This window comes from Anguilla anguilla, chromosome 3 (genome assembly GCF_013347855.1).
Source record: "Anguilla anguilla isolate fAngAng1 chromosome 3, fAngAng1.pri, whole genome shotgun sequence".
Classification (NCBI taxonomy): domain Eukaryota; kingdom Metazoa; phylum Chordata; class Actinopteri; order Anguilliformes; family Anguillidae; genus Anguilla; species Anguilla anguilla.
Genome location: NC_049203.1, coordinates 13,371,973 through 13,399,519, shown reverse-complemented (window position 1 = coordinate 13,399,519; position 27,547 = coordinate 13,371,973). Strand labels below are relative to the sequence as shown.

At 46.7% G+C, this 27,547-nt stretch overlaps 1 protein-coding gene across 1 annotated transcript in view; it reads right to left on the bottom strand.

The window, feature by feature from the left end:
* LOC118223129 (ephrin-B1-like) overlaps window positions 1-27,547 on the bottom strand; it is an 89,843-nt gene that overhangs the window by 7,143 nt on the left and 55,153 nt on the right. Inside the window, exons 3-4 of the mRNA XM_035409302.1 lie at window positions 6,968-7,060; window positions 2,027-2,152 (exon numbers count right to left, since the gene is read on the bottom strand). Coding sequence (XP_035265193.1) covers window positions 2,027-2,152; window positions 6,968-7,060 — 219 coding nt within the window. The remainder of the gene's footprint in view (window positions 1-2,026; window positions 2,153-6,967; window positions 7,061-27,547) is intronic.

Below are 27,547 nucleotides of genomic sequence, written 5' to 3'. Positions count from 1 at the left end.
GCGTAAATGGTAGTCTTTAAAAAAAAAGAAAATGTCACTTAGATGGAGCTGGAGTCATTTTGTGATGTTTCTTGCGTGTGTTTGACTGAGCTTCCTGGCTGGCTACACTGGCTTTTGTGTGGCTTTGTGCTGCTGTGAAGGTGTAGACCGGCTGCAGACAGCCATGATCGAATGCACACTTTTATTGCATTCCTCTCTGCTCCGGGGCACGGTGAGGGGGGGGGGGGGGTGGAGTTGTCGAGCTCGCTCTGCCTTGCAGGTTGTTATGGGAGCTTGTCTGGATTTTTGTGTCCTTAGGAACATGATGTTAATGATAGCATTAAGGGCTTAAACTGGTGGCCTTTAAAAGGCCTTCAGATTTAACACAGCAGGCCTACGGCACTGTGTCTGTGTTAGTAGGGAAAGGGAGTAAGGGCAGAAAGGGAGGGGCTAATTGGCTATGGGCCGTAGTATGGATGGAGAGGGAGGGGCCTATTGGCTATGGGTAGTAGTATAGATGGAGAGGGACAGACCTATTGGCTATGGGCCACAGTATGGACAAGAAGGAGGTGCTTATTGGCTATGGACAGTAGTATGGATGAGAGGATGGGGCTTATTGGCTATAGACAGTAGTATGGATGAGAGGGAGGAGCTTATTGGCTATGGACAGTAGTATGGATGCAGAGAGAGGGCTGTGGGAGAAGTCTACTCTTTGTAGAGAAGAGAAAGTCCTTTTAGGCACATCTGATCTTGATTTGTCTCTCAGTAGGCCAAAATCTCAGAGGGGGGGGGGGGGGGGGACTCAATATTTGTGAGCTTAGATTTTTCTTTACTTGGCTCAGTAAAAAGAAAGAAAAAATTACAGTGTAGCTTTAGTGAGCCACATCTCAGCTTCCCCCCACAAAAAAACAAAACAGAAATGAACACGTCTACCATGCAGATTTCAGAGAGCCCCCCTGGACTGCTTCGAGCTCGACGAGGGATTCTAACAGCCTCTCAAAATCTTATCCGCCACTCCATCGCCGTGCCACAGCCACGCTTTTAATTTTTCATTATCACACTTGAGTTGCATGTCTATCTGCACAAGCGCTCCGCATAATTAAAAACTAGGGCAGACCAAGTATCCCCCGACCAGATAATAAGGAGAAGTTTTTGAAAAAAAAAAAACAAAAAAAAAAAACCAGGGAAAATGGGGAGGGTAAGAGGCGAGGAGAAAGAGCAGGGGGGAGAGAAAGAAGTAAACTATTTAATGATTATTTGCTTCAAGTGCTTATTACAATCACATCGGAGCAATTTGGGACTGCATTGATGTGCGTAATGGACTCAGTCATAAATACAGCCACAGAGGGAAAATTAAAGCCTGGATTGAAGTGCGGATCAAGTCTGAAAAATCAGATAATTAAAAAAAGGAATCACTCGGATTCAGATGAGTCATTTTGTTATTAAAGATAGCCGAGGCATCAGTGCTATTGTTTCTTTTTTCTTTTCCAAGAATGATTTCTTTTTTCCCCTCTGCATTAAAAAAAACTACCCAAGTAAGTACAGGGGGAAAAAAAGTGAATTAAATTTCAAAGACCACCTCCTGGTCCTAATTTTGAATGTTTCCCTTCAGCATGAAAAATTTATGTTGCCCGTATGATCTGCATAAATGCATTCATCACAATCTTACAGTACCTGGTTACTTACTGTGTGTGTGTTTGTGTGTGTGCGCATGCATGTGTGTGTGTGTTTGTGTATGTGTGCGTGTGTACATGTGTATATGTGTGTGTGCATGTGTGTGTGTGTTTGTGTGCTTGTGCATGTGTGTACATCTGTACACGTGTGTGCGTGTGTGTGTGCGTGCACAAGTTTGTAAGTCTGCTTGTGTGCGTGTGTGTGTGTGTGCGCGTACGTGCATGTGTGCCTATGTGAGCCCAGACATCATAGTGTGACACACTGGTTATGAATCACCCCCTCTCGCCGCTATTTCAGCTGAAGCAGCTGTTCCCCCAAACCCCAGCAAACTGGGCCAAAGCCAGGAAACTGGGGCGTGTCCAGGTGCACTCACCTGTGTTCCCTGGCTCCACAGGCCCCTCTTTCTTGGCAGGGCTGGTGGTGGGGGCTTTCACAGACTCGTCCTTCCCGTTTCCTGGATCCTCTGTAACCACTGGATCGTGAACCACTGCATTTGGGTCTGAACCAGCATAAAATGCCAGACAAAAAAAGGACAGCAGAAGATACCTGGTTAGCATACGGCACGCAAACATTCAGCTGTTATCCCTGTAGCCATTAGCCCTGGTAATGCTACTAATTAGCAAATCGCTAGTGTCTTAATTGTCTTCTTCACTGACAATTTTATCCACAGGTACTAGGCTGCCAGGCTGGGAAGAGTATTTTTTTCAAACCCAATATTTAGACACCTTTATGAATTTCATAAAATTAAAAATGAGACATTACCTTAGTAAAAATGTACAGGAGAGAAGAAAAAAAAAAGTCTTGCAAGCTTGAATGCCATTTCACAAAAGCTTTAACGAAGAGCATAAGAAATAGTTACGGCTACTTGTCACTGCCACTAAAACTCCCTGATTGTTACAACGTTAAAATATTTTACGGCGCATCTCTAGGGTGCTGTATACTGAGTCGAGAGCAACACTTACAGACATTGGCTAATAAGAGAAACCGACTCTTGGAAAATGGTCATTAGTGCAGGTATGTTTCACCATTTACTCTCTCGACTGGGGACTCCAGGATCCCAAAGGAAATGAATTTAATTTGTCATAAAAAAGGGAAGCCATATTGAATAAAGTGCTGACTGCACACCTCTCCAGGCATTTACATTCCAAGCATGACATTTAAGAGCATACACTATAATCTTTAATTCAGCCCCTTTTTCGCCAAACTAATGTCAGTTCTGTGAAAGATTTAGCAGCATCTTGGGGTTTATGGTTAAGGGAATCGCAGCAGCAATTTTTTTCACGACGGCCATTTTCTGCTGGCGGCCATTCCGTGTTATCACACACATGCCCCCATCTGGATACTTTGGTTTCATTTACCCTGCAAAGTCTTAAAAATTGCAGTCCAGAAGCCGTGAGCAGAAACAACCTTCTCTCTCTCTCTCTCTCTTAGTGGAATAAAGAAAGATTCAATTCACATATCTAAGTAAGAAATTCCTATTTTTTCTTCTACTTTGCACAAATATTGTATTACTTTGCAACTTTATTATAAAAAAAGTGAGACCAATGTAAAAAGTAGCAATTCCTCATGTACTGTAAGTGGGATGGTTGAGCTGGACTCTCTCCATAGTATCAGTATGAAGCCAGTCAGCCAGAGAGATGTAGTAACCCATGATTTATGTGCGCTGTGGGTTCTGGGTTGAAACCGGAGCGTATTTTTGTGCTCCGTCAGGAGGAACAAGCTACACGCCGGGGAGACGACACACTCCAGTGTGTCCTCGCGCTGCTAAATAAGCCGTCCTTTCCGTGCCGATAATCCGCGACGTTTGGCCGCCTCTCACGCCTCGCGGCTTTATTAGCGCACATCTGCGTTTCGCCCGGACGCAAAGCGCAGGACGTTCTGGGAGAACGGGCGAGAAAACTGCCACCGCTTCCAACGGATATAAGCTCCATTCCACTCGCGGAATGCACAAATACACAGACCACAGACTGCTTCTCCCTTCATGATTAGAGTATGAAGAATCTGTGATTATTATGTGTAATTATAGGCGTTCAAACGAAATAAAAAATGAGTCCACAACCAACATAGTAGTTAATTTCCCTAGTAATAAAAATGCACATTTTGCATTTTTGAAAAAAAAAATCCATTTCTATAGTTGTCTTTTGCATTTAGCTTTGACCTCTGTCCAAGACGTCCTCCTGTCTCCCTGTTTGCCGTGGTTCTGATGGCCATGCACACAGGGAGAAGAAAAGAAAATGTAACCGATTTCACACACTGTTACCATGTAGCCTCCACTGTAAATAGCTTTGTTTTCGTGTTTGGGCAGCGGCTCAATCCTTAATGAACTAGATTAGACAAAAATGGTGGCAAAATCAAAGCCTGCCAAATGGCTGGATGTTTATTGGCTTTCCATCACACAGGTAACCACAGGGACGTGGGTAATCTTTCGACTGTGGCTGGATATCCGTTTTAAAATGCAGTTTCCTGTTTTTGAAAATAGTCCCTATAAAAACACACATGTTTACTTGCCTTATATAAATATGTCGGGGTGGAAGTTTAACAGCTCGACGGTTTGTTTCATGACCGGGTGCGCCACTGAACTAAAATGTCTTCTGGCATTTTACTACCGTACCACTTCCCCAGGACATTTCTTGGAAATTCACACCCTGATGTTTTTTATACAGATATATAATATTTCTGCTCATTTAGTGGAAAGCCCATAATATTGATGTATGAGATTGTTGCCTGTGATAAAAAAACGAATGGTGATAGAGTCAGCGTTTCGGCTGTAACTCAGCGATTCCTGTTTGACTGCATGGCCCGCCAGCATAGTAGCCTAACAGTAAGTCAACACTGAGGGTTGTCCGATCGCTTGGCTTGCCTGTCAGTGCGGTGCATACGTTAACTCTGATTTTGATAGGCCTGCCAGAACAATCAATGTCTGATGTCCACTGGGGCTCAGTTAAGAACAACCTTGTTTCCCTTCCGGTTCTCTCTGTCTCCAATGCGCAGGGCTAATTATCTTCGAGGACATCTTGTTTCCTTTTTTGTTACCGGGTTTATCTTTCCTTGATAAATGTGGGAGGAACAAATTCCGCCTTTTACAGATCCAGTGTGAAATATGTCTGCGGCTTAATGAGGCCCCTACTCTGCCAGATTTCTGGGCCGTCTCACAAAATACGTCTGCCCTCCCGGCGGCAGGAGGAATCGTTTAAAAAACAGTTAATTTTCTCCTCTCCGCCGTCTCCGCGTCCTGTGCAGTGCATCACGGTCGCCATGGAAAGCGAAAAGGGGGCTCGCGTTCTTCGCCGGGATACCTCAACGTCTCCCCAAAAGGGTGCGCAGCGGGGCGTTTTCCAGCGAGCCGCGCGTCGCCGGAGCCGAGGGCCCGTGAGAACGGGCCGCATTCCGCGGCTGAGATACGGAGCCCGCTCACAGCCGTGGCAGAATGGGGTTAAAGCGATCATACATTCACTTTTTTCCCATTGTTTTTCATTATTCATGCAGTTAATGGGGCCAAATGGCTTGTATCCCCTCCTCCCCCCCTCCCCCCACCACCACCACTCCACCACCCAAGAGGGGGGAGAAAGAAAAAAAAAAACCTTACTCCAGCAACTGAAAGGGAAAAGGCTACTCTGGGGGGAGAGAGTTAAGGGGGGACAGTAAATTACAGTTAGTGTGATTTGAGGCAGTCGGATAGTTTTTGCTCTTTATGGGTTTTGGTGGTTTTTTCCAGCGATCTGGCCCCCGTGTGGACCTGAGGACGGCAGCGGGAGCTGGAGCGATGGTCGCCCTGCTCTCACGCAGCAGAGAGACCGCACACCCCCCAGCCCCCCCCCCCCACCGCTCCTCCTGACCTCGCCCTACTCCTTCTGCTCCTCCTGACCTCCAATCAGCTCCCTGAAGCAGAGGACACAGCCGTTCTGCTTTTGTTTCTGATTCTGTCATAGCGATGCGGATAGGAGTAGACCCGCAGCCGCGGATGGCGTAAGCACAGGGACCAGCGTGCGCTCTGAGCACCTGAGAGACGAGCAGAGCCGCTGCGGTCCGTCTGGAAGAGGGCACGGAACGCCAGCGCGGATCAGACAGCAGCCATCACCGCGCGCATCACGTCCTGACCCACTTTACGCCCGCCCAGCGCTGACACCTCCCCCTCCCCCGCCCCACCGGGGACCGCTGGGTAATCAGAGACCCAGTTCCAAGGGCGGCGGCGGAGCCCATGCCAACTGCCAGGTGGCAGAGGCGTGACGGAGGCCCCTATCAGGCAACCGGGACAGTCCGGAGGCGCCCCTGCACGCACCAACTCCCAGAAACAACAGGCCCACCTCCCAGAGTGCAACAAGTGAATCTGGCTGCCCACATTTGAACAGCTCTGGGAAACAAAAACCCAATATGTATACAAGTGGACAGGAAAATGGCACATAACATGAAAAAGGCAAATGCGGCCTCCAAAACCTTGTTTTAAATGTACTGAGAGATTATATAAAAATAATAAATCTCTTTTTGAAAATAAGAGCTCTTTTTTCTCATCCGACAGATTGTAAATAGAATTTTTCCAAAAACAAAGCAAAATATTAAAAAGCGAGTTTTTTTTAAATGAAGTCATTGGGCTACGTTCCACCATCAGTAAGGGGAGTTGGGGGGGTGGAGTATGCACTGTGAATTCCAGACCCTTGGGTGACTACTTTAGGAACAATAGCTTGTGAAGTCCATGGCTTTCAGTCCACAAAGCTCACATTATCAGCCAGGCGTTCACACACTCCGGAGAGCTCCCATTACGGTGCACACCATTTCAGCGTCCCTCCTGGTTCAGATGAAGACCTCAGCGTGCGATTGGACACTCATTGGACACAGATGTTATCACGCGGTTCAGAGCCAAGGTCTTCGCGCTTTGCCGCGGAGCACAGTAAATCAGAAAGACCCACGCAAAGTCTAAAATGAAAACTGGTTTTGCAAATATCAAGTGGGCCTATCATCCTAAGATTTTCGGTGGCATACATGCACAATTCTGAATTTGTATTTTCAAATAAATATATGTTATTAAGTTATTGTTCGCAGTCGTTGTATGGTACAGTACGTGATATATTAATTTAGGGACAGCTATTTTTAAATACCACCCTATGGATTCTATGCATAGTTATATCTTATAAAAATCTCACCAAAAGAATATGTATCTAGCGATTCATACTTTGCAATAATAATAATAATAACAATAATCAGCAACAACTATACACTCTCAATGGCTGACTAGATGGAGTTAACTGTTATTACTCCTTCCTTAACAATTAGTGAACATGCTGTGAATCAATGACTGCTAATTAAAACTGTACGTTACCCTGTCCAACTTTCATGATGATTTTCATGGTGAGGGTGTTGCAGACTCCGCCCTCTCGGTTCTCCAGCCCCTCTAGGGTCCCATTGGATGTAGCTGCAGAAGACAAGTCACATGACCCAGAGTTAGAGAAACGCACACAAATCCGCATTGCTTCCAGCTTCCAACAATTTTTTATTAAAAAAAGGAAAAAAAGACAATTGAAAATGTACAAGGGAAAGCTTGAACTGATGTGATGTGTCAGAAAAGGGAGGTTCACAAGCTAAAGACCTAAAAATATCTACCGCAATATGTTGCTTGTTTATGCGTAGCTGAAGCAGTGGCATTAACAAGGTTTCGAGGACAACGCTAAGTAACGACAAAGCGAACGAGGGAATTTCCTGCAGTTCGTAATGAAAAAAAAGAGTCAAGCTGAACCAAAAATGATTTCAACCATCCGCTGCGTTATGCTCAAGAGAAAACCTTATCGCTGGATCAAACGAGTCAGCGATAAACAGCTCATTACCGCCGCGCCCCTTATAGGGGTTCCTGAAGCATCGGATGGGAAGCTGGGGCGCCTCCATCTCGCAGGTACGAGGGGCTCCCCAGGGGCCCGCGTGTTTACGCTCGCGCACGCACAGGCAGTGCGCAAAGCAGCAATCAGGGCTGATAAAAGCGCGCGGAGACTCCTCGTGGGGGCCGCACGCAGGTATCGACTCTGATCGTGATCTCATCCCCGGGGGGGCGTGCCCTCCCCTCCCCCCCCGGCTGCTGTAATTATGATTCAGGCCAGAGCGACAGCCCTGCTCCTCGCTCTGTGTTAGCGTGAAGCTCTCTCTATCTCTTTCTCTCTCTATCTAGCTCTCTCTCAGGCTCTCTCTTTCTCTCTCTCTTTGTTTCTCTCAGGCTCTCTCTCTCTCTCTCTCTCTCTCTCTCTCTGTCTCTCTCAGCCTCACTCTCCTCCATCTGCGACAAGCTTAAACACTTAAACTACGGTTTTATTTTTTTGGTCTTCCTTTCGCTGAGTGAATTTTACTGAGCATTCTGCAAGGTGAGTCATGCCAGCAGCAATTATAGCAAGCTGCAAATGCCTGTAGCTTAGCGCTGCTCCGTCTGTACGGTCTGTAATTAGTGACTGGGTGGCACAGTAGGCTAAAACCCTTACTTTACAGAGACGCCCCCCCACACACCCACCCAGACCCCTTCCCTCTCACAACTCAAAGCTCAATGTAATGGACAATGTCTCTCAATTGGGAGTCTGTTCGAAGTGGGCTGGGGGGGCCCGGGGGGGTTGGGGGTCTTGGCAAGATCTCAGTAATACCCCCAGGCCCAAACACAAGGAGCACCCACAGCCCCACCCTCCCCGTCAGCCTGAAATTTGCTGTGCTCCATTATTGTGAACCTCCCCCCCATGTTGAATATTTTCACCTTCAATCCCCTCATTTTCCCAGCCTTGTCCACCATTCATTGCCTCGCATCCATCCCTCTCTTAAAACCACCCCAAAACTCCATTCCAAAAAAATAAGAAAACACCCCTTACCCTGCCCCGCCCCTCTCCCTCTCCCTCCACTCGAGCTCCGTCTGCCTTATTAACTTGTCCAGATTCCATCCCCAATTAAAGTGTCGTGACAGAGAAGCCATTTAGAAAAGTGGTCAGCTAATTAGATCCCACTCCAGGAGAATCAAAGCCCTCTCTTTGTGGCTCTCACACAATAGCTCAGGGAGATGAGAACCGGGAGAGCCGGGTATCGCCACAGACAAGTGGCCACAATCCCCCCGCCGCCTCGGCCCCGGGAGAAAGGAACGCTCGTTAACCTCGTGTTTCTTTTTCTTCCCTTGACCCCCCTCTACCCCCCCGGCCGCCCCCAAGCCTTGCCTCCGATAAATCCACCCCACCCCCCCCCCACCACCCCCGACACACAGACACCACCACCGCCGCCGCCGCCAACAAGCTCCCAGCATTCCTCTTTCTTAGGTTTTCATTTAATGAACCTTTCAAGAGCGGGATTATACAAAACAGGGGCTTTGAAGATCAAGTGCATTTTCGACGTGTTCTTTCATAGCTCCCGCTAATAGGAGACATGTCACGCTCCGAGTTTCTGAGTTCAGGCATCTTTTGCTTTATCTGCTTCTTATGCGCGATGCTATTTCTGCATCATTTTCAATAGCCGCCTTTTCACCACCTAAAACACTCTCATTCGAGACACAGAGGGAGCGCGGCGATATATTCTGCATGATAATATCGCTGTTTTTTTTAAATAAAAAAAATCCCTACTTTAAGAGAACGAAGTATAGGGTCTCGGCGTTTATACAAATGGAAGGTGAACGGCAGCTCCTGTAACTATGGAAATGGACATTCTGGAACCCTTCCACGTTTGCCTCACTCTCTCTGCACAGGGTTCTCAGTTCTCTAAACAATGTGGTTAAATACGGTGGCTACAATGCAAAAAGGACTACGCGGTGAAACCAGCCAATGTTGTGAATCAGCGGAGTTCACTCTTGCCCCTGGAGAGCCCCCGGGCGTAAAGCTTTGCGTTGTTACTCAGCACTTAATTGGTCAATTTAAGCAGCTGATTACACAACTTAACTCACCTCTTGTGGTTTCTTTGGTCAGAACTGGTTGCTGATTTTACAGCGAAGACAAAAACCGCGCTTTGACCAAGAGGGCTAGGCCAGGGTTTATTTTTGTTTCATTTATACACTCAAACTCAGTGCCGGTGTCAGCACTTGCTTGTGTTACTTAAAATTGAAATCAAAGGGCACCACACCATATCATAGCTTCCCTGATGTTTACATCCATCTATAATGGTTCCATGACATCAAAATGATCCAATAATTTTTTTTTTTTAAGTCATCAGGAAACTAGTCACAACTACATTGATACAGCACACCCACAGCGCAGTTTAGCGAAGTAGTGTCTTTTAGATGGTAGACCATGCTGCACGCTATTGGGCTAATTTTACACTTCCGGGACAGTAAATACAAAAAAAAAAACACTTCTAGTTTTTCTGGTGAGCCAGGCTGCCAGGTGCCAAGAGGGATTTTTAGGATTCTCCATGGATGAACCTGAATTTCATCACATCACACTAGACCTGCACATTAACATGGGAGGATACGCTTCAAAAAACCTTCAGACCTTCAACCGCCGGTGGTCACGAAGGGGAAAACCGGGGAGCCCAGCGTCAGGTAACCGGACGCAAGCAGCGAAGCCGACCCGACACGGAAAAACCCGCTTCTGAACGCTCGGGGCTCGGGATTCCGGCCCGGTCCCGTCCACAGCCTCAGATTTACGGCTTAAAATCAGCACAAACGTGCATTAATGAGAGAGGGAGTAAGAGAGAGAGAGAGTGAGAGAGAGAGAGACAGTGAAAGCAGTAAACAGCACAATGATTCATGATGAAGGAAATGAAGCAGTGGGGTAAAAAAATAAAACATAAAAAAATCACCTGGGTGACCTAATTTTCGCAGACAGGGGGGGAATAAATATAGAACGGGCCGGGACGAGCGAGCGGCGTACCCACACGCCTGCTCCAGCCTGCCAGCCGCCTCTATTCCCAAAGGCCCGTGCCCCCCCCCCCCCCCCCCCCCCCCGCCTCAACGGCCGACTTCACCCACTCCCCCTCCACAGCTCAGGAGGAGAACCCGAGAGGGGGGGGGGCTGAGACGGAAGCCAAAGTGACATCTCGCTTTCCGCGGGGTCCGACAGAGCGGAGGAAGAAACTCCTTTTTTTTTAAATTCATGGATGGCGTCCGGCTGCTGGTGCCTCCCCGGCAACGCGCGTAGCGAACCCGCTAACCCCACGGTTCCGCCTCATTCCACATGTAGAACCGCACACCTGCTTCTCACTATTACGTTTTCCACCTTTTTTTATTCAGCGCTGAATCTACACTTACTGGGAAACAAACATGCAGAATGATATTTTATTTTTATTATTATTATTATTACTATTATTATTATTTTTATTTTTTTTTGTAGTCAGAAGGACAGCAAAAATGTAGGGGGGTGAACGGAGGGGGAGGAAGAAACGAGGAAAGAAGGAAATCAATAGCTAGCAGCAATTACCCACTGAGCCCGTCATGTCGTATTTGTCGTTTTCCAAATGGCTCTTTAATGGTCTATTAGCAGATGGGTGGGTGGTGTCGAGAAGGGGGGGGGGGGGGGGTGTGGCCTTCCCCCTAAATGATGTCATCACTATTAAGAGGCAATGGGTCTGGGAAAGGTGCCAAGACATCCCCATCCCCCCCACCCCCTCAAAACTCAACCATATTGTGATGCACAAAGCGAGGAAGCCACAGATCTTCCCAGCAGTAAGGCTAGTGGAGATGATGACTCTATTGATTCAGAAGCCCCGACGCCCCCGCCCCCCCCCCACCCCCAGAAAGGCAGCGATGGGATCCTCTCGCTTCTCACACCCGCCGCTGTCGCTGCCGGGTAGAGGCCGGCGCCATCTTTCTCTCCCGTCCGCCTAAACACAGCAGTAATTATGTGGGAGGAAGACGCTGGAGAAAAAAAGAGCTGGTAATCCTGTAAAGTGTGTCTAAAATGCGGTTTTATCTCGTCTCCGAGCGTGTGGTGCTCCTCCTCGCCCAGGGAGTCGCGCTCCGCTCTGCTCCGCTCGCTCGCTAGCTCGCCCGCTCGCCGCGTGTTATCCATACTACTCAGCGGGGGGGCGGGGGGCGGGGGCCGGGGGCCGGGGGGCGGGAGGAAGGCCAGAGCTGCGTAACATGTTTCCATCGGAACCATCTGGGATCTGAACCCGCAATCTCCCCATTTTGAGTCCATCCCCCGTGCTGTCTCATTTTTCCGGGAGGTGGGGTGGGGGGGGGGGGGTTTGACGATCCGAACCCTCATCCCCTGAAGCTCGTTTTTAAAATCGGGAGGCATCTCAGGAGACTGGGTGTGAGAGAGGTCCAGATATAGGGCTGGTGGAGCCCCATGCCTTCTTGCCTGCCTGTGACCAAACAAGAAGAGCAGAGACTGGGTTCCTCAGACCGTGGGTGCATGCGTGCACGTTGCATTGCATTTACGTCATGGCATTTAGCAGATGCTCTTTTCCGGAGGGAATTTTCTTTTTCTTTTTCTACCATATGCTGAGTGAGGGAAGAACCTTTCTTGACACTGATGATGGCTTGAGTGCTAAAATGGCCGTCTTTCTCCTGCTTAAGTGCATTAATAAGGAGTATTTGATGATGTAAAACATTTTCTTTTGCGTGTGAGATCTATGCCAGGTTTTATTTTAGGGTCTGTTGTTGCCAACATTTTTTAAATGCCAACTATACTATTGAGTGCAGAGGATTTCTGCTCTTTCCGGGCTGTTTAAATTAAATTTAAGCATTTACCATTTGGATAGTCTTATCCAGGGGAACTTACACAACGTTTTTTTGCGATTCATTTATAAGGCTGAATATTTACTGAAGGTTAAGGTTTCACCATTGCTCAAGGGTAAAATGGCAGTTTTCGATTACCAGTGTCCCAACTGGTAACCGAATCCGCGACCTCAGACGTCCCAGTTCCTTCCCAGTTCCCTAAACGTTGCTCCCCGCCGTTACCCCGGCGACACCCACCGCTCGTGGCGTTCCGCCCCAGTAGCCGCACGGCCCAAACCGGGAGGCTGCGGTCTCAGCCGGCTCCCGAGGTCCTGCAGGCACACGTGCAAACGCTCTCTTCCAATCTGTTTCCCCCGGCAACATCCACGGCATTTACGCGGTCGAATCCCACCCCAATAAAGAAAAATAAAAGGTGTTAAATATCAGGGCAAGGCTGCGTTTACAGGCCTTGGCGAGAGCAGCGAGTTAAAAGGCGCTTTTCGGCGGGCGATGCGGTCTGGGGGTGACGTGCGCTGCTCGCAGCTGGGAGGAAAACGGCCAGGAACAGCCCTGTGGGAACTGCAATCGCCCCAAAAAAACTTGGACTCTTCATCTCTATGTTTGGTGCTGCTCTCAAAATATCAGCGAAATTCAAACCACGGGAGACCCTCAGTATTCTTGTATTACTTTACGCACATTTTGTCTTTGGACTGGAAACATTCCTGCTTCCCTACATTAAACAACGTACCTTTGGTGCAAATCACTCAAAACACAATTAAAACAGTCATAATAGTGGAATGCGACCAGACGGTTGCAATTTTCACACTGATGCTAGGCCATTGAGCAAGGTGAAGAATTTAGCAAGGAATGCTTTCAGACATTTTCAGCCTTGCAAATAGATGTAATGTAACCTATGGCAATGCAATTGGCCCTGGAAAGGAGCCTGAATTGAGCAAATAGAAGCTTCAATGGCAGTTAAATAATGCTACACATGGGGAGGGTGGTATTTCCCAGGGTGCACCGCTCTCCGTGTGGCCCCTCTCCTCTTGTTAGTGGCGAGACACTCCCATAACAGCTCGTTAAGTCTACTGACGCCTTCCCCTGGATCAACTAGAAAGGAGCCGTCAAACCAAGACATGCAGAATTGGAAAGACCACCAACCGGTAAGGCTTTGGGACCGACGCACATAAATACATACACAGACACACGCACACACAAATATACACACACTTATTGAGATGAGGCAGACCAATCGAGCTTTGGTAACAATGCACATATTTAAGTACACGCAAGAGTATTCACACAGATGGGGCAATATGCTCTACATTTTGTCCAATTCTGTATACATTCCCAATTAATAACCATGGCAAAGACATACGTGAGGCACTGAAATCCCCAGTTAAGGGGCCTCTGGAAGACCCAAGAACTCTTGCATACGTGAAAGCAGTCTGCAGCTCCTGAACTGAGGGGGCAGCAAAAGAACTGAACTTCCTTTCAAAAAAAAAAAAAGCAAAAGCCAGAATGCAGTACCTTGTGACACCCTGACACATTTATTCTATTACGATTCAGAAATGAGCATGTTCCTCTCCCAATCTTGCACGTCTTCGCACCTTTAATTAAGCAAAAACCTGTTCCCTCATGTTCTCCCTGTCTATTCCTCTGGCAGACAATCCCTTAGCAGGCAAGCACAGTCTTGTCACAGTAAGGTCTTTATCCTCCATTAAAAGAGAGCTGAAACTGGGGGCCTGCTCACAGCCTGCCATGGCATTGCATTGATGAGCCCTTTTTCCTGCTCTCTAGTGGTGAAAGGTCACTACTGCAGGAGCTGCTTGACCCACTGACTCACGACTCACTGTGCGAGACAAGGGGGGACTTTCTAATTTGGTGGAGGGAGGAAGGTGGTTTGGGTGAATGTGAAATTAATATGTGATTCAAGCAGGGACACAAAGACAAGACAGCTTCATTTCTCGCCCACCATAAACGGCTGCATGCAAGGCTGATGTTATTTCCTGTGGCTTTGTTTTCCACGAATGCAAATCAAAACACGCATCCAGCGTGAGTTCATTCCTGCCACCACAGGAATGGTGACAGGAATGAATACGGGGAGGTGAATCAACAGCAAGATTCTATGAATGCGTTAGAAATTGCAGCCTGAAAGTTCTGCTAAATAGACCTGGCATTTTCTAAAAGCAAGGTGTGCCATTAAAAATAAAACACGCTTCCAAAGACGATATCCCAGCATTCATCTCTGAAGAGAAAAAAAAAAAGCATTTCAGAATAAACCTAGTAGCAGCTAGATTGTCTTGGGGGATAAACAGCTTAATTATCTGAAAGTCAAGGCATTACAGGATTTTAATGCCAACCAAGCAATCATGCCTTTGAGAGAACCTGTGTTAATGGTGTTCATTGATGTGAATCATGTGTGCAGAAAGCCGGTAATTACATGCATATGTAATTGCCAAAGATTGCATGAGCATACGTGCAAGTAAGTGACTCAGTCAGTCGCCAGAAGTTAAAGTGCCAAAGGGCCTAATTTGTGTCTCCCATGTGATTGGAAAATCAGCGTTTCCTGTCCGTGAACGGCATCGTCATACCGTCTTTGTTTCCATTATGAATACAGCGGTAGACTCTTAAAGATTCAATGTGGAAAAACCGTGACAGGTTCAATGGAAACAGGTGAAGTTCCATTCCCACACTTTTCTACTATGGAAGAACTATGTCTGACATCCCAGAATACCCTTGCGCACCTTGGAGGTAAAAAAAAAAAAAGAACTTTCATTAAGCATGTGCATCATTCACGCTCCCAAGAGTGACATGAGAGTTTCCTTCATGGAAAGATGGACATTACTTTGGCAGTGACAAGTCCATAGGTCATCAACACTCTAAAGGTCCAGCCAATCCAATAACAGCAAGCACTTCGAAGCATCTTGACAAGAACTGGGATGAGGAGCAGGCTTTATACGAGCGAAAGGGTTGCTGTGAACTAAACTCCCAGAATCCCTCTGACAAGGAAGGGCTGGGTGGAGCCTGATTTCTCCTGAAGAGAGAAGGTGGGTGTGTGTGTGTGTGTGTGTGTGTGTGTGCATGCTTGAGTAAAACAGTGTGTGAAAGAGAGCAAGAGAACAAGAGACACAGACAAAGTAAGCTTGATGCACAAATAAAACAGGGCATGCTCTTCTGATGCGCACACAGAACACGCCAAACTGATTTCTTTCCCCCTCTAAACTGTAGCTACAGCAGAGAAGCAAGAGTCCATTCCAACAAGACCCTGTTTGTCTCCACGGTCTGCACCCTAGTTTTAAAAACAAACAAGCCAAGACGATCTGGCCCAACATTCTGAGCGGAGAGACATCTGCTGTGGCATGGCCCGGCCCGGAGTGAAGGAGGGGGGTGAGGGGGGGGTGTTCACTACTGCCCTGGAGCCTTGGCGTCACGGAGTTAGGGCGGATCTCTCTTCAGCCCACGCCTGGGGAGGGGGGGGGGGGCTTGTGGGGTGAGGGGTGCTATAACTCCTGGCCTCCCTCCATTAGCTGTAATCAACAGCAGATCCCACATTTTTTAGGGTCGACAGTGAAAACTCCGGCCCGGCCGCAATTCCCCCAACGTACCGTTGACCCGCTCCGCAAGCGACATTATCACCCGGCCCCCACCTCGCGGTGCTAACGAGCACTTATTCAAAGCACATGGCGGCACACCCCCCCAACTGACCGCGGCAGGTGTGATCCGCCCGCGGCTCCAGGGGCCGCGTTTATTTTTATTTGCTCCAATCGTTTACGTTTTAAAAGTATTATCCAGTTAAATGACTGAATACTTTGCTGACTTAATTCAGGTTAAGTACCTTCCTCGAGGGTATTGCCACTGGGAAAGTATTCCAGTGTTTTGGGGGACGTATCCAGGGTTTTTGTCTTCTTTCGCCTCGCCATTTGTCACGGTTTCCTGGTGTTCGTTCAGATTAACCTGCATTTGTGAGCATTCAGACATTTTTCTGTAAGCTACTTGTTTGCCAGGAACATTTACTAAAATAAAATTAGAGTGAAAATTCAGTGAAATAAAAATGGTATCAACAAATTTATAGAAAATGAGCAGATGGAAGGAAGGAAGGAGTTTCATTTTCAGTTTAAAATACAAAGATGTCAAAGAGGTGGTAAAAGCTGATGAGTATTATCTAGCTGTTTATGCTTAGATTGTCCACATAGAGCGCTGTAGTTACACGTATTAATATGAAGTCTGTGTCCTTCCTTAATCTCCTCTTTCTCCATTAGTAAGCTAGCCAAGCGCACGTAGGTCCAGCTAAAACCATCTGTCATGCCGGGGCTCAATTAACATTTGCCCTTAACTTTGATTCAAAATGCCAAATCCGAGCTTTAGCTGACATCTTCACAAATGTGCTTTGACATGTTCAGTGATTGACTAACTTAATTTGTTTCCAGTGAAACAAAACTACAGTCAGGTCCAGAAATATTAGCACCCTTGATAAAGATTACAAAAAAAAAAACCCTGTACAATATAAACTTAAAATGAAAAAGGGAAACGTATGTTATATTGTACTAATACAATTGTTTGGAGAAAGTGTTCTGTTTTAAGTTATAATTTTCCTTCCCCTTTCAAAATCTTCAATTCAAACCAAGTTTTTGACCAAAATGTCCTTGCTAATTATTGCAAAGTTAGAGCTTGGGAAAAAATGTAGATTGAGTCCCAGCCAAACTGAATTTGTTGCTGTAAGGCCTCCCAGCCATTCTCTGTGTTTGTGACAGTCTTAGCAGGAGTCTCATTGTGCGAGAGGCTTGACTACCCCTTTCTTCACAGAGGACACAGAACACAGTTTGTAGTAAGTGACCATTTGTGGACATTTTGCTTTTTTTAAAATTCGCTCAGGATGTGAATCTCTTCAGTTTTGGCACCCTCCGGGTAGCCTGCCGCGGGACTACCACAGACGGCTGCGAGCGCTCGGCCGGCAGCGGCACAAAGACGAGTCGTTAAACGCCGCCGCGAGGCCCGGGTTCAGAGAGCGGCCATCGCGGCACGGGAGAACTTTTCCGCGACAGTGGCGAGAAGCCCAGCCCGCCTCAAGAAAAAAGGAGAGAAAAAAAAACGGTGAATGAAAAAAGAGAGTAGCTGGAGACTGACTAGCTCGGTAATGCATTTTAACGATTTTTTTTTCCACCTGATGCGTTCGCTGACCCCAACCACCACCCCCCCCCCCCCCCCCCCCCCCATCCCCACGCTGCCGAAAAGCTGAAGCCAAGACAGCAGGTGAGCCTTAGGACACGGTTGGACGGAAATGACTTCAGAAATAAAAAATGTTTTAAAAACATAAAAATGCCTTGTTAAAATATAATTGTACACTCATTCAAAACCCCAGCAATTAAATCTCACAGTCTTTCACTTTAAACTGTTGAGATTATGTTTGTATATATTTTTTCACCAATATTACACTGATGCACTTGACATGGTCAGCAATAGTATGATAATGTGGGATGCTTTCTGACATCTCGAACACAAACAACATAAAATCTGTCAGCCCGATACTTAATTGAGCAGAGCAACATTTAATAGATGAAGACATAAATACGAATTAGTAAACAATTCATACGAAATGTCTTTTCAAAATGGATTACCTTAACTCAAACGATAATACTTTATGGCAGAAAAACAGAAGTCATGAAAGGAAATAACACAATAAATCAAGACTAATATGCAACTTAATGGGTTTGAATTCTGAATAATCTTAAACTAGAGAGAATTTAATTACGGGGAAGGTCTGGCTGTGTTTTTTGAGGTACTGGCAGGATGATGGGTGGGGTTGGAGAGAGACAGAGAGAGTTCAGACTGGGGGGTGGGGGGATTGGGGGGGGGGGTTGTGTCGGGCTCCCCGGCTGCCTCATGAGATCAGGAACAGTTGTCCAACCCCCTGCCAAATTAAGCCGAGGTTTTGGAGAGATTTCAGCACTGCAGCGAGATTACAGCTCTCTTCAGCTCCAGCAGTAATATTGAAGGTGACCTTTAAATCCCGGGATTGAGCCGTACCATGGGATCTGGGAGCCGCAGAGCCGTGGGCGGCAGTTCGGGGGTCTAAGCAGGGCAGGAAATTCCGCTGTCTGGTCTTACCGGACTCCGCGAGATGGGGGGGGGGGGGGGGCACACTCTGCCAGAAACCAGAACAAATCTAGTACAGTGGCGCCTCCACTACTGCTACCACTATCAGTTTTAAAATATTTTTATATTGTATTTCTTAGCTTGCAGATGTCCATATCCAGAGCCATTTACACTGCTTAAATTATTATTTTTTCATCCATTCAATGAGCAGGATATAGATAATAGAGTTCAGGTTAAACTGTACCTTGCTAGAGGTTTCAGTGGCACTGCCCCCACAGGTGATCAAACATGCAAACTCTACAAACCCAGTCCCTTAACTGCAATACAACACCGCCAGACAATTGGATGGAGGATTTGGATGAGATACAAAGAAAATTGTTAAAAATGCCATCTTAAATATTTTAGCGAGAGCTCTCTTCTTCTTTCTCTGCGCCGAAGAGTTGATGTCCTAATGCGATTTTAATCCCCACTAATTTCAGATCAGCATTTGTCTTGGCATGGCAGCTTGAAAAGGTAAACAAGCCTTCTCCACAGCTGTCCGACTCTCTCCCCGATGAAAGATGAGAGAACGTCTTCGGGGCCGTTCGGACCAGAACCGCTCATCTGTCTCAAAGCCTAACACAGCAAATCCTTTCTTTTTTTTTTAACGACATAAAATGATAAACAGAAATTCCGTTGGCCTCTGCTCACATCCAACCCCTATTTCATCATTCTGAATAACCCGCGGATGTGCTCGGTAAATGATTAATGATGAAAAACAAACACGGGGGAAAAAAATGCAGGTCATTTTTTTTTTCTCCTGCATTGTCAAATCTGAAACACCTAATTTCTTAAAGGTGACCCCCTCCGCTGCTACGCTCATGTGCACGACAGCTGATCAAACTCGCGCCTTCTCCAGGTATTTATTTTTAGTTTTTCCTTTTTGTAGCGAGCTTTAATAACACACCAAAGCCGCGCCCCGCCCCGGCCCCCACCCCCCACCCCCCACCCCCCCTCGTCTACATCCCGGAGTAAAAAATGGTGTGCGAGCAGAGAGCTGGGGCTCCGGAGCGGTTGGGAAACTGGATGCTGGACGGGATTCCTGTGAAGCCCGCGTCAGTGTGTTTTCAGATGAAAAGCATGCGGCGAGCACGCCCCTGCAGATTGACTTTGGCTGCCTCTCCTCTCCCGCTCCTCGACCCCGAAGGCTTTGCGCAGCCGAGAGACGGGTCGTCGGGGGAGACGCCGTCTTTTCTCCGTGACCCTCCGCCGGGGGTTCCTCCCACGGAGCCGGGGAGTATCTGCTTTCGCTTCAGAGGAAACGTTCGGGCAGAGTTTCCCATCATGCATCGGGAGCCGCGGGGGAATTGAGTGGCGAAAACGGCAATTTTGGGAGAACAAAGAATTTGTTCAGGACTGTCCTTTAGAATGCATTTGTTTTCCTCAAGGTTACGGTACCGGATTTACAAAAAAAAAAAAAAAAAAAAAAAAAAAAAAAAGGAGACATGGAAAATTACTTCATACTTTCCTTCCACAAACATAAAAACAAAAAAAAATGCTGCAAAGCTATTGCAGTGTTTTTGTTTGAACAGTTCTGGCAAGGTCTATGCCCTGACCCATAAACAAACAGCGTAGTCAGGAGCAAGAGATTCCAGCTGAGATAACTTCAAATTCAGTATAACTCAAGCAAGTTGAGTCAGTTTATATTCTTTCACATTAAATATTTAGGATAATGTGTGTATATGTGTATATATGGGGGCATGTATGCATGCATGTTTGTGTGCAAACCAGGCTGAAGCCTTTTAAATAGTAATCCCCCCTTTGGAGTATGTGTGTGGCATCTACCCGAAGAAAGCTAATTGAATTGGTCGCTTTGTATTCCACAACAGGCAATTAACAGAAGATATGCTTTCTGCTCCTTCCAGTTCCAGCTAGGTACTGGATATAAATTCCAGGGGGGCCAAAACTACCTAATAAAGAGACAACCCTTTTCAAATAATTGCTACTATGGTTTTTTAAGTGCTGTTTTGGAAAAGAACAGCCTGCAGCATTAGACGTATCTTTTTGCATACCTTCACACATGAAAAGAGTATTAATGAAAGCCTTTCTCACTGGATAAATTCCATAGTTTCTCAGTTTTCCTCCAGGAAATATCTGGTATCCAACATCATAATTTGACTGATAAAAAAGGCACACAGGTATACAGCATTTAATGCATTTGTCACCAAGGAGACAGCCAGGAAATAAGAACTGTGCCATACTGAAGCTGTACTCTAAACATAAGCACCTCGTACCATCTGTCCAATCTCGGAATTTGTGTCATTCTCATAAATAACAGAGTGGGCTATCAGGGGAACATAGTTTCTCCGTCCTTCTTCAGGCTGAGACCTAGGTATCCTCCATCTTATGTTTTCTTTTGATCTGTTTACAATCTTTTTTCATCTGACAGTAATAATCTATTAAGAAGGTCGGGGGTGGGGGGGGGGGGGAATTTTCTTCCCACATCGACAGAGTGAGAAAGGACCCAAATGGAATTCTTCCCTTCCGTGGATAAATACAGCCCGTGTGACCCGTGAAATCCGCCCATACATCACGGTCAGTTTAGCGTGTTCGTGGGAAGTCACGGCCAAGAGCCAAGCGGTCAGCGGCGACTGACCCCCTCCCCGCGACGGAGTTTAAGGTCGCGGCGGAGCGCGCCCTTGAAGCGGGCCGCATGAATAAAACATGGCGGCCGGCCCCCGTCTCTGACATCAGCGGAGCGACGGGCTGGCGCGGGCCGAGGCGGCCGATCGGTAAATCCCGGCAGGAATCCAATCAGCGGCGGGGTAAGCCAAGCAGAAAGACAGAGGACAGTGCATTAGGGACGAGCGGCGGGGGAAAAGAGACTCTTCAGCTCTCAGCCCTCTTTCAGAGTTCAAAAAAATAAACGTGCGCGTACACGCACGCACACACACTCACGGACGTGCACACACACACACACACACACACTGGCAATAGTGCAACCCCTAATCTTTGATTTTATGCACATATCACAGTAAGGGAACGGCAAACTGTCCTTGGTCAGGTGGTCAGTAAGCAAGCAGGTAAACCAGTGTAGAGTGCTAACGTGCTAAATCAGACCATCAACTAACACAAATGGCCTCCCAAACATGGAATCACTGCAACACACAGAACCTTGTAAATGACTCAATGTATTTTCTGCGACCCGTCACACAACGTAATGTAACCAGTGTTTTTAAACATGGAATAAAACAGTAATTTTGAATAGATGATAAAATAACTGCATATACTTCTACAGGCACCATGTTTACTTTACTAAATTAAGCAAATGTCTAAATTGAACTTTGTCCGGTTGCACTGTAGGCGGGGAAGAGCATGCCAGCATATCAATCAAGGTCTACGCTGAGGATCAAGAGAACCTGAATGAATGATAGATCATAGGGCTGGTTGTACATAATGCTGGATATTGCTAGGCAGCTGAAAAGAAAAAAAAAACTTGACAGATGGCCTATTGAAGAGAGAGAAAGTGAGCAAGAGGGAGTGAGAGAATATGTGTGGTGTGTGTGTATGCATGTTGAGAGAGAGAGAGAGAGAGAGAGAGGCAGAGAAAGGGGTGAGAGAGAGCAATGTGTGGTGTGTGCGTGTGTGTGCTGAGAGAGAGAGTGAGAGAGAAAGAGAGCGAGAGAGAGATAAATCTTCCCTTGTGTTTCTCCAGGAGGCATCTGTAATGTCCTCAGTGACAGCAATATGAGTGTCTGTAATTTGATATTTCAATCAGAGCTGAATAGTGTTTGATGGTGAACACATGAGAGTGTAACTCCAGGGCTTTGGAAGGGGGGAATGGGGTGTGTGCGTATGTGCATGTGTGTGTGTGTGTGTGTGTGCGTGTGTGTGAGTGTGGGGGGGGGGGGGTTGGGTGTTCAGCTGAGCCAACTGACTTCACTCATCTCTCATGACATATGAAAGTGTGCCCCCAGACTCTCTATCCTTTTCATGTTATGAATTAATAAGTGATGGATCCTTGAAGAAGCCTCTTCACTGTGTGCTAGGCACTCCTGGCATCGCACACCCCCAGGTCGGCCACACCACATCCAGGCCTAAACCCACAGCTATATACCTCTCACGCAAGCAGCATTACATCAATCAAAGAGCCCTTGCCTCCATTTCACAAGTTTGTCCTAAATCAGAGCACCGGCAGAGAAAGCTCCATGGTGGGCCACCCCACCACCCCCACCACCACTGGCTCCAGCTGCAATCTCCCAGCATCCAGTATCAAATCAGCCATCTCTTCACACCAAATCATTTCCTTAAAGGAAAATTTTATTTGCCGATTGTTATGGCGGTGATTCATAACATGTCATCGCCGATTTTATTATCGAATAACGTTTATGCCTCTTTCGTGCGTTCGCAGACCGAGCTACAAATTGAACCGACGCTCGCTCTCTGACGAGCGGCAGTTGGACAGATGCATGTTTTGCAAACCGCGGTGGGCGCGGAAGTAGCCTCCTCATAACTACCTCCCCGTCTCCACGCGGGATGCCCCCGATCTGGCAGGGAACGGAGAGCGGAGGAAATGGGGTAAACGAGGGGCGGCTCGTTAAACTGCACCGAAACGGCCCCGCCCGCTTGGCCTCGGCAAGCGTCCATATTGTAAAAATATAATACGGGCACTTGCTAAACTATTACCTATTAGTTTATGAACGATGTTATAAAAGCAAAACATTACAGGGATGAAGTGCTCTGTACCTCCGTTGGCTGGTCCAGGTCCCTGAGCTGACTGTGCTAGCACCGGGTGAGTACCAACCGCTGTGCCTGCTGTGTATCAGATATAGATAACTGTGTGTGTGTGTGTGTGTGTGTCTGTGTGTGTACTGCATGTATGTGTGCGTGTGTGTGTGTCTGTATCCGTGTGTGAGTGTGTACTGTATGTGTGCGTGTGTGTGTGTGTCTGTGTGTGTACTGCATGTATGTGTGCGTGTGTGTGTGTCTGTATCCGTGTGTGAGTGTGTACTGTATGTGTGTGTGTGTGTGTGTGTGTGTGCATTTGTACTGTGAGTATGCGTGTGTGAGTGTGGTTGTGTGTGTCAGTGTATGTATGTGTGTGTGTGTGTGTGTGTGTGGGTGTGCGTGGTTGTGTGGGTCGGTGTGTGTGTGTGGTTGTGTGAGTCAGCGTGTGTGTACTGTGTGTATGTGGTTGTGTGAGTCTGTGTGTGTGTGTGTGTGTGTGTGTGTGTGTGAGTGTGGTTGTGTGTGTCAGTGTATGTATGTGTGTGTGTGTGTGTGTGTGTGTGTGTGTGTGGGTGTGCGTGTACGTGGTTGTGTGGGTCGGTGTGTGTGTGTGGTTGTGTGAGTCAGCGTGTGTATGTGTGTGTGTGTGAGTGTGTGTGGGTGTGTGTGTATGTGGTTGTGTGAGTCTGTGTGTGTGGTTGTGTGAGTCAGCGTGTGTGTACTGTGTGTATGTGGTTGTGTGAGTCTGTGTGTGTGTGTGTGTGTGTGTGTGTGTGTGTGAGTGTGGTTGTGTGTGTCAGTGTATGTATGTGTGTGTGTGTGTGTGGGTGTGCGAGTACGTGGTTGTGTGGGTCGGTGTCTGAGTGTGGTTGTGTGTGTCAGTGTATGTATGTGTGTGTGTGTGTGTGTGTGTGTGGGTGTGCGTGTACGTGGTTGTGTGGGTCGGTGTGTGTGTGTGGTTGTGTGAGTCAGCGTGTGTGTACTGTGTGTATGTGTTTGTGTGAGTCTGTGTGTGTGTTCTGTTTTTCCCTTCCCATGTCTCTCACTACTTACACACCTCCTTCCTTCTCACAGCACTTCATACTCACGACCAATCAAGCGCAGCCTGCCTCCAGCCAACAATGAGTTATGAACAAGCCCCTGCCATGACAAGCATTTTCCCAAGAATTATTCTTATCGAGGACACAGACCAGCTGGTTTACTGCCATGATTTACACATCAAATACCGGTTAAACATCAGTAATAGCACTCAAATATATTTTTCCATAGTCTTCTAAGGAAATGATTGACAGCAGTGGCATTACAGGTCATTTTCTCATTTCAGATCTTAATCTAATGACATTTAGAATAATGCATTCTTCTGCCAAACAAGTGCATTCTTGTTTTTTTTAAAGATACAATCTGTTATTTTTCTTTTTTTTACAACATTTCCAATGATTTATTGTAAATCATTTTGTTCCGCAAAGGTGGATTACTGTGAGCCATGGGCTCCAAAAAGCCACAGCACCAGCCTCTGATTGGCTCAGCTGTCGCAAGGCCAGCCAGCCAAGGCCCAAGGCAGCGCAGGGATTGGCTCTCATTTTGTTTTCTGCTCATCAGCCAATGGCCATCAGGTAAAAACCATTGCTCTCCCCCGTCATACATTATATTACATTACATTACTGGCATTTAACAGACGCTCTTATTCGAAGCGGCTTTACACGCAACTTTTTGTATTTTTACATAGCAGCCATTTTGGATGTTCCCTGAAGCAATTTAGGTTAAGTACCTCGCTCAAGGGTACAACAGCAGTGTCCTACCTGCAAATTGCACCAGCAACCTCCAAGGTTACAAGCCCAATTCCCATTATCCCATACTGCTGTCCCATCATGCCTTCACCTGTCCGTCACACATGTGCGTGCACACACATTCACACACACACACACACATGCACCCACACACACACACACACACACACACACAAAGTTAAGTGCTCGCATAAGGGTTTGAAATTCGAAAAAATCCTGCATAGTTCCAAACAAACGTTCTCCCTAGGTCTCTGGTAGCTCAAAGGCGACCTGTGGGGCGCTTTTTAAACAGACAGAAAAGGGAGCGTTCTACATGCTTCTGCCCCACAGATTTCGCCTCAGGCTAAACGCGCTCCCTTTATTTTCCCTTCAGCTCCTACGCGGACATGCTAAACTCCCGCTGCTCGCCGCCTCTGCTCCGGCTTTCACTGAACCCATCGGACCCACATGAAGAGCGATGCGGCTGGAGCGAGAGCCTCGCAGATGGGGCCATCAGATCACCATCATCATCTCCAGTCCAAAAGGAGAGCTTGGCCTCCAGTCATAAGCCATGTTTACAATTAGATTAAAAATGGAAAGCACATGTCTAACCCCCGAGTGTTGGCGTGAACGAAGAACCAAGAAAACCGTAGTTTGGGGGAAAGGCAAAAGTAAATATGCTTCCGCTAACCGAAACAGCCATTGCAGTGCCAGGGGAGGGGACGCCATCAGCGACCGACGGAATTAGCCGGTTGTACCATAGAAGTTTATGCGCTCTAAGGACACTGCCAACATGTGAAATTGATTGAAACAGAGCATCTGTGATTCACCAATAGCATGCAGAGATCCACAGTAACTACCGAAATAGTACAGGAGTTAACCCTGCCCAACTGTTAAACAAAGTGCTATCTAAATCCTCCTTTAGTCCAGCTGAAAAATCATCAGATTCAAATACCGCAAATGAGAACATGTTCTCAGCCCACTTCCTCATCAAAGGAAAGTTTATTTAAAAAAATAATATACAATGGACTCCTCCGTTATAAATAATAACAAATATGTGCATGTGCCCGCAGTGTAAACAAATGAAGGCATTTACTCATTAAGGAATTAATAAAAGTGTGTACAACCAATGTACATTAATACACCAGTTTTAACCACCTATTATTGACGCTGCAATTGATCCCACAATCTCGCTTAAGCCTCCTGGCGAAAAGCCACATGATAGATCACCTCTGAAGAGTGCAATCACTTACAGGATACATGAAAGTACTGCATATCTGCATACGAAAACGAATTCTGGAAAAAAAACCTGATTGACATTGGAATGAAATGCAGATAAACTGTAATTTGCGTTATCTCCGCTAAATGGATTTGTGTGGAATATAAACGCACACAGAGAGGTTTATCATGCCAGCTGTTTCGGGGGCTGCTTCTCCACGGTCCACGGTCCACGGTCCACATTAACGGCAGATCGGCAGAAACGCGTTCGCTTTTCATTCCTCTTCAAACTTAATAGAGGTTAATAAACATGGAGTCATGGAGGCAAATGAAGTAAATGAATTAGCAGGAATCCAATGGTGTGCTTGGTTCCTCTTTAAGATCACAGGAGCGCTCAACCTTAACAGGGCTTATGCAAGTTTTTTTCTTCTTTTTTTTTTTTTTGCTTTTGCTTTTCATTTTTGTTTACTGAACGAAGAGGCTAAATAAATGGAAATGTGTTCCTTCTGTCGCCTGTTCAGTGAACGCGATTTAAAATAGCATTCTTGGCTTCAATTCAATCATACCGCTAAAACCTATGGGGGACCGAGGATCTTGCCCCTGAAGGAGCTGGAGTCTAGACATCTCTGTGCACTCAGGAACCACTTTAGAATCTGTGTGTGTTTCGGAGCAGCGCGCACAAATTAGCATTTGTATGTTGTGCGACCGCTTAATAAGGTTTGTTTTAGATCCCACGAGCTGAATATTAATGACCTTTCTCTTTTTCTCATTTCACAAAATCAGACTGTGTGGGAACACAGAAGTGTGTGTGTGTGTGTGTGTGTGTGTCCATGTGTGAGAGCGTGCATGTGTGTGTGTGTGTGCGTGTGTGTGTGTGTGTGTGTGTGAGAAGGGAGTGTGTGTGTGTGTGTGTGAGAAGGGAGTGTGTGCGTGTGCGTGTGTGTGCATGTGTGTGTGTGTGAGAAGGGAGCGTGTGCATGTGTGCGTTTGTATGTTTCTTTCCTTTTCCTGTAAAGTATACGGTATTTCTCATCTGTGACCTCAACAGAAAGCAGGAGAAAAGAAGCCTTTTGGTGAGTGAAGTCACACAGTAAAACTTTTGAGAGTGGAGTCAAACTCTGACCTTTAAACAGGCCTAGCCTTTGAGTCTTGAGACAGAGTTCAACATTTCACTCCATGACTCCAGGTGTCTGAGCGTCTGATTTTCTTTTTTTCTGATTTTTCTCTCCCTATCTCTCCCTTGCACGCTCTCTCTTTCTCTCCCTCTCTCTCTCTCTCTGCCCCTCCCTCACTCACAGTGTTGAAGGTATAATTTTTCCTTTGTATTGATTAAAAGGTGTTTATGGATGATGGCTCATGGATGCTGGTCAGGCTTCCAGATAAACCAGCATTGATTAAGCAGGGAAGGCAAAAAGATTATGATAAATCCTGAGTAGAGCCGTAATGAATGAACAAACACTTTGAGACAATTCCAGTTATATAAACCCGGAATGCCCCCCAAAACCGCCAG